The following is a 9621-nucleotide window of genomic DNA, read 5'->3' as shown; positions in this document are numbered from 1 at the left end:
GGATGGTGGGTCCAGGTGGGCGGGGCTTGGTGACTGCTTTGTTGTGACATCACAAAGTTCCAGAAGTCCTGACGGCTGGTTTTAAGGCTCAGTTTCTGAATACAGGCTGTGTGCATTTCTCTGTGGACTGAGGCTTTGATACTTTCACAGTATTAATATAGAAGCTAGAGCTGATCTATAATCACACTACACATGGACACAGAACTTTACACTGGATTAAAACCTGGTACCAGTATATTTAAATTTGATCCTAAAGGAAAACACAACCTTTCAAAATAAATGTTAGTTCCTCAAACGTTACTCTGCAGTTAGTTTTCTACATAAGAGATTTAATGGCAGCAGCATGTTGAGCTCTGCTGTAATTCGTTGTATTTGTTGGTGGTTGAGCAGCTCGTTAGTTTGCGTGACACGGGTTTGATTCCTCTGTGACAGAACAGAGTCAGACCACATCTGTGAAGTTTTGAGGCCTCCTGATGAAAGACGCTCAGAGTGGTTTTCTGTACGCGGCGAGCGGCCAGCAGCCTCGCACGTCTCACTGTGTCCCTCCTCCAATCACAGCGCAGGCTGAGCGTAATGAGGATGAAATTAAAAACAGAGTCTCATCAGTTATTCAGTCGTTTCTAAACTATAAATGTCAGAGTGTTTCACTCAGCGGCAGCCTGGAAACTTTCCTCAATTATCTCCCACTTCCTTCAAATTAAAGGTCGAGTGTTCCTGTAAACACACCGAGCTTCTGTTTACATCCACAGTTACAATCACAAAGGACGGATCCTGTGTAACATGTTGAAGACATTTCCTTCCTCAAACATTTGAATATTTGAATCATGGTTTCCATCACGTTCATAGCTGCGATCCTCTTCTTCTTCTTCTTCTTCTTCTTCTTCTTCTTCTTCTTCTTCTGTGTTTGCTGTTTTGTTGATCTGCAGAACGGCATGAAACCAAATCCTGTCGCCTCCTCGTTTGTAAACACAAACTCCTCAGGCGCCTCTAACAGCGACTGACCCGCTGAGTTCTCCTCGTGATGGAAACCTTATTTATTCTGGGAGAAATGTTCAGTTTACTTTGTGTTTTCTACTGATGATTTACGTCTTGTGATGTCGGAGTGTTGACATCAACTCTCTCTCTCTCTCTCTCTCTCTCTCTCAGACTGCAGGTCTGAACACGACGGATAAGGAGATGGAGGTTCTGACTCTGAGGAACGTCTCTCTGGACGATGCGGGGGAGTACACCTGTCTGGCGGGAAACTCCATCGGCGTCTCCCACCACTCGGCGTGGCTCACTGTGGTGGACGGTGAGTGGAGACATTCAGACTGTGAAGCACCTCTCTCTCTCTCTCTCTCTCTCTCTGTGAAGACCTGACTGTCTCTTGACTCCTCCCCCTCTCAGACCTGCCCCCCTCCCCCCTGCCCTCCCAGACATACCTGGAGATCTTCATCTACTGCCTGGGGTTTTTCATCATCATCATCCTCACTGCCACGGCGGTCATCTGCAGACTCTGCTGCGCCCCGAAGAAGAGCGACTTCAGCAGCCAGCTCGCCGTCCAGAAACTTGCCAAGAGCATTCCTCTGAGGAGACAGGTAAGATGGCCGCCGCTGTCCGAGGAGACGGGCGAGACGTCCGCCGCTGTCTCCAAAAAGTTCAGTCGCCTTCAGACCTCCTGTCCCTCCTCCGCAGGTGTCGGTGGAGTCCTCGTCCTCGCTGCAGTCGGGGATGTGTCTGATGCGTCAGTCTCGTCTCTCCAGCGCCGCCACCACCCTCCTGGCGGGAGTGTCGGAGTACGAGCTCCCCTACGACCCGGTGTGGGAGCTTCCTCGAGACCGGTACGCCGTCTTCAACACAACCCGTCTGTGGAGCCGCTTATTAAACTGACTTTCACACAAGATAGGGGGGGGGGGGCAAATATTTAAAAAAGATAAATAATATAATGAAATATAATATGTACAATTAAATACCAGATCATTAAGATACAAACAGCAGCAGATCACTTGTGTTGTGTTCAAGGTCAAACAGATGAACAGTTGTTGTGTCTGTGTTGAACCTGATGACGAGTCGATTCCTAATTACTCCTCCAGCTGAGACTTGTCAGTTCCTGGACGTAGTGAGTCATTTTCTAGGCCCCGCCCACACCAGAGGTTACACCCTTCACTTATCTCCGCCCTCCGCTGTGACCTCATGTAACCTCATAACGAACAATGATGACAAACCTCGATGTGTGTGTGTGTGTGTGTGTGTGTGTGTGTGTGTGTGTGTGTGTGTGTGTGTGTGTGTGTCAGGCTGACGCTGGGGAAGCCTCTGGGAGAAGGCTGCTTCGGTCAGGTGATGCTGGCTGAGGCCGTGGGCGTGGACAGAAACAAGCCGACGCGCCTCACTAAGGTCGCCGTGAAGATGCTGAAAGGTGAGAGAGCCCTGACCCTTAAACGAGCTCCTCTAATTGGCCAAATATTTTCCCACCTCTGAACAGGTACAGAGACGTGTGGATGTGAAAGTCAGAGCGCTCCGTCTTCAGTGAGCGATTATTCAGCAGCTGCGACTCGTTTCTAGTTTTTAACTTTTGTTTGTAAAATATCCCCAAATTTTATTCATGAGAAAATATTCCAGAGTGTCGCTCCCCTCGTTCGCACATGTGCACGTCCATGACTTCACATTATTTGATGCAGGTGTGTGAATGTGTTTTTGCAGCGACTGGAGCAAAAAATGAAGCTTATGAGTTTCTTGACTTGTGATTGATAAAACTGGATTTGTGCAGCTGAAGTGAAGAACGTGAGAAGGTGAAACTGTTTGTGGGAGAGAGAATTTTAAAAGTGTGTAACTCCCAAATTTACTGAAACACATGAGACTATTTCAAACAGCTGCTAGCTCCAGTGTCGCAGGTGCTCAGGTGTGGAAAACACCTGAGCACCTGGATCTGTGTCTGGAGACAGTTTGAATGTAAACCTGAGCGTGAGGCTGATGGTGATGATGTCACATGAACCTGTTGCAGCGGACGCCACAGAGAAGGACCTGTCCGACCTGATCTCCGAGATGGAGATGATGAAGATGATCGGGAAACACAAGAACATCATCAACCTGCTGGGAGCGTGCACTCAGGACGGTGAGTGTGTGTGCGATGAGCGTCTGTCGGCGCTGGTGTGTGGTGCAGATGTTAACGCTGACCCCCCCCCCCCTCAGGACCTCTGTACGTGGTGGTGGAGTACGCCTCGCAGGGGAACCTCAGGGAGTTCCTCCGGGCTCGGCGGCCGGTCGGGTTGGAGTACTGGAGCGGGTCCAGACAGACCTCGCTGGGCAGCTTGGAGATCAGGGAGCTGGTGTCTGCGGCGTACCAGGTGGCCAGAGGGATGGCGTACCTCGCCTCCAAGAAGGTCAGACTCTATCATTTACTCATTTACACTTTCACGTGACAGCAGCTGCATCAGAACAAACATCGCGGTTTCCTCTGAAGCTGCTTCAGTGACGAGTCCAGAGAAAGTAAATCTGTCTTTCTACTGATGTTTTTATCAGTAACGAATGAGACTGAAGAAGAACCTCAACACAGAGTCTGGAGCGACGCTCCTCCAGCTCTTTGTTAATCCCAGCTCAAGTAGAATCTCTTATTGAACAGGGAAACTGACACACACACACACTGTCCTGCCGATATCCTCTCTACAGCACCAAACGTGGGTTAATCCGCCGCTGAAAGTAGTCCCGAACAGATGCTCCGCTTGCCGCTGGTTAAACTTGTAGCTCTCAGCTGGTGTGACAGAATTTAAACACGCGTCTCCTCTCTGATGCTCAGTGTATCCACAGAGACCTGGCGGCCAGGAACGTGCTGGTGACGGAGGACAACGTGATGAAGATCGCCGACTTCGGTCTTGCTCGAGACATCCACCACATCGACTACTACAAGAAGACGACTAACGTAAGACGACAGGACGACGTCAGCACGGCTTCAGCACGGCGTCAGCGGCAGGGCGATCATGTGACTGACGGTGTGTTTGGTTCTGTTACAGGGTCGCCTGCCGGTGAAGTGGATGGCTCCTGAAGCTCTGTTCGACCGGATCTACACTCACCAGAGCGACGTGTGAGTCTCACTAACCGTCTTTGTCAGTTTCCTGTGGGAGGAGCCGCAACAGGCGCTGATGTCACGGGGTTTCTGGGGGTTTTTTCCCGCAGGTGGTCGTTCGGAGTCCTGCTGTGGGAGATCTTCACCCTCGGGGGGTCTCCTTACCCCGGGGTCCCTGTGGAGGAGCTCTTCAAGCTGCTGAAGGAGGGACACCGCATGGAGAAACCCTCCGCATGCACGCAGGAGCTGTGGGTACACACACACACACACACACACACACACACACACACACACACACACACACACATACACACACACACACACACATCACGTGTCAGTTCTCCATCAGATCCTTCCACAGAGACACAACCCTCCCTCTCCCTCTAACAGTGGTGTGTGTGTGTGTGTGTGTGTGTGTGTGCGTGTGCGTGTGCGTGCGCGTGTGTGCGTGCGTGCGTGCATGCGTGCGTGCGTGTGTGTGTGTTCAGGTACCTGATGATGAGGGACTGCTGGCACGCCGTTCCCTCTCGCAGACCCACCTTCCAGCAGCTGGTAGAAGATTTAGACCGAACACTTTCTCTCATGGCGAATCAGGTGACTGTGATTCACCGTGACACACACACACACACACACACACACACACACACACACACACACACACACTCCTTCCACAGAGACACAACTGGAACTTTAACGTCCTCATCTTCTAAAGCCCGTCTGTAAATCTGTTCATGCTTTTAAATCATGTGACGTTTTTATCTCATGGAAATAAATGAATGTTTCACATGAAGGGAAAAATATTTTTAAAACATTTAAACCTGTTTACACAATCTCCCCCTGCTCACTTTATTAGGTACACCTCTACAGTCTAATGTTATCCAGTACAACAGCTCAGTGTTGGCTAAACTATCAGACAGATGTTTATCCAGCTGTTCACACTGAGCTCGTAGTTAATGGAGAGTGTTTCTAATATTCTGACACATTAGTCCAGTTCAACACTAATTTATTTATTCACTTATTTTATTGTAATTATGTTGTAAATTGTATTTTATTCTATTTTCTCTTCTTTTATTTTAGATTTTTTGTTTGCTGATGTTATTTTAGCTTTTTAAGTCTGAAAAGTTTGTGATGCTCTTTGAACTAAACTGTATGAAAAGTGCTGGACAGATACAGTTTGACTGATTGATTGATTGATTATTGATTATAATAGAAACTACAGCCTCAGTATTAAAGATTCAGATGAAGCGGTCTCTAATCCTCTGCCTGTCTCCTCAGGAGTACCTGGACCTGGCTGTCCCTCTGGTCCAGTACTGTCCGGTCAGCTCCTCTGCTTCCTGTTACTCCACATAAACGTCCTGGGACTGTTTCCCTTCATGCATCACCTTCATCCCGTTTCCTCTGCTGTGCTGGGCGGTGACGGCGGCGGCGGCAGAAGTCCCAGAAGAAGAAGAAGAAGCTGGGCAGAGGAGCTCAGACGACGAGCTGCTCCACCGTCATCCATCACAGCAGCCTGATGTGAAGAACAGCTGGACTGAGCCGGACTCAGGAAGCAGCTCACACAGCGACTCCCCCACACGGGGCCAAAGACTGAGTTCACCCTCTGACACAGGACGGAGAGCCGGCTTGTTGCTGCGCTGCTGCTCACGACCATAATGTTCTCAGTGTGAATATTGTAAATAATAGTTTGTGTTTTATGGAAGACCAAACTGGATTTATTACAGAGAGAAAAAGAAACTAAAAACTAACTGAATGAATAAAATACACAAATAAATCTGTAAGAAAAATAAACTCTTTTGGTTTTATTTGGATTTATTTTCCATCTGCAGCTTCTGATTTATAGATTTATTTCTTGTGCATTTTATTCATGAAGTTGTTCCTCGGTTTGTTTTGACGCATCGAGTTTGGTCGCCCACAGTGATGTCATGTTGCCAAAGATGATGCCGGCGTTTCACCTCCGCGTTGCACTTATCCTCCAGCTGACGACAGCCTGCAGTTACACCTCACGCTTCTAGTTGAATGTGTAATAACTGATTAACAGTATTAAAATCCTCCAGTTTTTACTGAGGCTGTGATGTCGTGATGTTGATTCAATGGACAAAATGTGGTCAAAAATAATCATCTGCTTTCTACAGGACACAGTTTTCTCACCCAACAACTGAGCACCTCCAAAATAAGAGCCTCCACAGTGGATACACATTAAAGAATAAGAGCATCAGTTGTTTATAAATGGTTTATAACACGTTTCCATCATCACATCAGGGAGAAGCCGGACGAGATGATGGAGACGATTCAGTTTCAGATTTTAATAAGTGACAGAAACTGTTGCATGAAGAGTGAAAACAGAGATGTTCAATCCCTGGCTCCTCCCACCTGAACACACCGGACCAATCACTGCATAACGTGGCTGTGATCAGCTCCTTTTTGTGTGTGTGTGTGTGTGTGTGTGTGTGTGTGTGTGATCTTGATGAAGCATGACTCCCAGTGTCTCCATCAGGACCTGTCTACTTGTTGAATATGTTCGTGTATGTTGGACAAAAAGAGATGAATTGTGGGAAGACAGACTTGGCTGTGGGCCTCTGCATCATCTATCACACTCATCACACATACACACACACACACACACACACACACACACACACACACACACACAGACCTTCCTCTGGTTGGTTTTCCCTGTGGAGCCTGAGGCAGCGTTTCCCTCCCGCAGGGAGGAAACAGTGTGTAACATACGACAGGAGAATATTCATCATGTAGCTCAGTGTTATTCCCTCTGTAGCTGACATTACAAACACAGTGTGTGTGTGCAGTGTATTCTGTTACAGACTCAGGTTGAACGGCCTCAGGCGTCTTCTCTCTCCTTCCTGTTTTCCACAGAAACACTTCAGAGATCTCCGATTCCCCCGAAAACATGAATCACTTCCAGAGAAACAAAGATGCTGCATCATGAATCACTGGTAGAATACAGGTTTGTGTGGAAGGTTTTGAGTGAGGCGCACCTGAGGACGCCACTGATTACAGGTAACTACCTCTTGGTAATCAGCTGATTGGCTCTCGTCGCTGAGGCTCCAAACAGGAAACTGAAGAAGGTAGAGCTGAAATGTCTGTGACTTTGCTTCTTTTATTCTCAGATCTGAGTATTTAAAACATCCTCCAGCACCAACCGATCAACATCTGTCACATCTGTAACACACACCAAAATATAATCAAAATCTCAATACGACCACGTGTCATATCCAAATCACAGGAGCTGCAGTTTTCATGATGAAGGTAAGATGTGTCACATTGTTGTGCACTGTTAGCTTTAGCATTGTTAGCACCATCAGATCATATCCTGCAGACGTGAAGGAAACATGTTTGTTTGGTTCAAGAAACAACAACAATCACATCAACATCATTTTCATGTTTTTTTAATTTATCAAAACTTTTATGACCAAATACCTGCAACAAAAATCACATTCCCATGAGCCTCAGCTGCACTTGTGATTGTTAGCATGTTAGCATGTAGCCTCAGAGAGCAGCTAGCATGGCTGCAGACTCTCTGTGTGGTTTAACTTTTGTTTTATTATGTTGTTTGTTTTTATGTGTTCACTTGTGCCTCTTTTATTAACTATGTTGTAACTTCTTTTTCCAAAACTTGTCTGAACAAAATGTTTCCCTGTTTTTTTTCCTCCAAACCCAGAGAACACTGAGAACTGTGAGTTTCCTCAGAGCTGATATTTCACAGCTCTAATTCCTGGAAATGAGGCCGTTAACGCTCCATGAGCTCTGCCGTCAGCCAACACTCAGACTGTGACCCCCCGCTGAGCTGCTGGAGCAAACACACCTCTGTGAAGGATGTGAGGAGGGGGGAGGGCGCTCGTCTTTCTCACCCCCTCCTGATGGAGGTTAATGGGCCGGAACGCAAAGGTGAGGAGCCGTGATGGGTCAGCCGTGACCATGTGGACAGATGGCTGAGAGGAGCGGGAGCCATCGCGGTGTCACTTTTCACCTCCAGCAGGCCTGGACAAACAGTGGGGGGGGGGGAGGAAGTTATTTACCTCCATGTCTGAGTCTGTTTCCCAGGTGTCACCTCTCACCTGCTCCGCCAGTATCTACTGATGGTGGTGACATCATCCTTATAATCTGCCTTTCATTGAAGTGAGTTAAGACTTTATGTTGCGTTTTACTTTTTAGTGATGAAACAACTCTGACATCACACTTAGAAAAAAACGTTTTGCCACATGTGTAAATGTAGTTTAAATCTGTATTTATGAACAAGAGAAAAGCAAATCCAACAGAGCAAAATACATGTGTCGTGCCCCCCCCAACACACACACACACACACACACACACACACACACACACACTCACACACTCACACACACACACACCCTCCCCCCTTGGAGACACCAAGGGAGAGAAACAAAAGACCAAGAAATTAATTAAAAAGAAAGTTAAAAATTGAAGAAAAATATATTTAAAAAAACAAACACAACAATAAGTAAAAGTTTTTCGTGCACAAATTGAAAATGTGCAGGTGAATGGAAACACACTTTTTTTTTTTCTTTTAAATTCAACAAACAGGAGGAAATAGTGCTTTTGCTGGGGACTATTTTCAGTGGCGGATTAATCCACAATTTAACTGACTCCAGATTAATCATGTTTCTAACTTGTCAGACCTTCAGTATCATGATGACCCTCGGTGCCGCCCTCATGTGGATGTTCTGGGAACAATCAGGAAGTGGGTTCTCCGGTTCTCTCTCCGTGACTCAGTAAATGAGATCTGTTGTTGTCGTGCTGCAGCTTCTCAGACACAGAGCTTCATCACAAAGAGCAGAGCTGCGACGCTGCTGACTGCTTCTCTTTAAAGAGATTTCTGTTTAAATAAATCAGAAAAATCTCTGAGAAAACACCGAACACAGATTTCCACGTGCACAGACGCCACCTGGTGGCGGCTCCACAAACTGCCCTGATGAAGTCCAGCCTCAAAGTTCATCAGAAACTTTTACCTTTAAAACTTCAGCTGCATTTTACTGATAAATAAAACGATAAGTAAAACTGTGAATTGATTACCAAGCTTTCACCTCAATCTCATGGTCTTCATCAGTGGCTGGATAAGTATCTATGCAGCTGTCTCTACCTGATAACAGCTGGCAGCGTAATAACCCCTGCCCCCATCTGCTGATGAAGACCATACGGTTGAAAGCTCCAGAGAGAGGTAGTAAGAGGTCTTTGATTAAAGAGATAGACAAGTGAAGATTATCACTTACAACATGTTATAATCAACAGTCCATTAATTCATCTGTTTATTTGTTATTTTATTCATTATTTGTTTTTGAATTTTCTCAATAAGTTTCTAATAATTCAGATTTTAAATGTTTGGTGCAACAACATGAATAAAATCACAGGAGCCGAACTGAATCATTCACGTCGTTTATTTCTCACACAAAGAGCCGAGTCGTCAGATCTGACGTCACAGACGCAGGAACCTCCCGTTCTTTAAACGCCTCACACAACTTCCACTCCACAGTGACGTCAGACCGGCGCCGTGGCCCCTGACCGGAGTCACAGAGAGGCCCCACGACCAGCGTGAACACCCCCCC

General features: G+C 46.7%; 1 protein-coding gene across 2 annotated transcripts in view; it reads left to right on the top strand.

Moving 5' to 3' along the window:
- Window positions 1–6104, top strand: part of fgfr1b (fibroblast growth factor receptor 1b) — a 32235-nt gene extending 26131 nt beyond the window's left edge. For both annotated transcript variants that reach the window (XM_087177339.1, XM_023419054.2), the window contains 11 exons: window positions 1147–1291; window positions 1387–1577; window positions 1675–1820; window positions 2274–2395; window positions 2981–3091; window positions 3169–3359; window positions 3773–3895; window positions 3987–4057; window positions 4150–4287; window positions 4528–4633; window positions 5315–6104. In XM_087177339.1, coding sequence (XP_087033465.1) covers window positions 1147–1291; window positions 1387–1577; window positions 1675–1820; window positions 2274–2395; window positions 2981–3091; window positions 3169–3359; window positions 3773–3895; window positions 3987–4057; window positions 4150–4287; window positions 4528–4633; window positions 5315–5389 — 1419 coding nt within the window. In that variant the 3' untranslated portion in view covers window positions 5390–6104. The remainder of the gene's footprint in view (window positions 1–1146; window positions 1292–1386; window positions 1578–1674; window positions 1821–2273; window positions 2396–2980; window positions 3092–3168; window positions 3360–3772; window positions 3896–3986; window positions 4058–4149; window positions 4288–4527; window positions 4634–5314) is intronic.
- The last annotated feature ends 3517 nt before the right edge of the window (window positions 6105–9621 follow it).

The sequence above is a fragment of the Seriola lalandi genome, unplaced genomic scaffold (assembly GCF_002814215.2).
Source record: "Seriola lalandi dorsalis isolate HSWRI2012SDOR001 ecotype SW California unplaced genomic scaffold, Sedor1 jcf7180002054590, whole genome shotgun sequence".
In the NCBI taxonomy this organism is placed as follows: Eukaryota; Metazoa; Chordata; class Actinopteri; order Carangiformes; family Carangidae; genus Seriola; species Seriola lalandi.
This window is presented reverse-complemented; position numbering and strand designations above follow the sequence as displayed.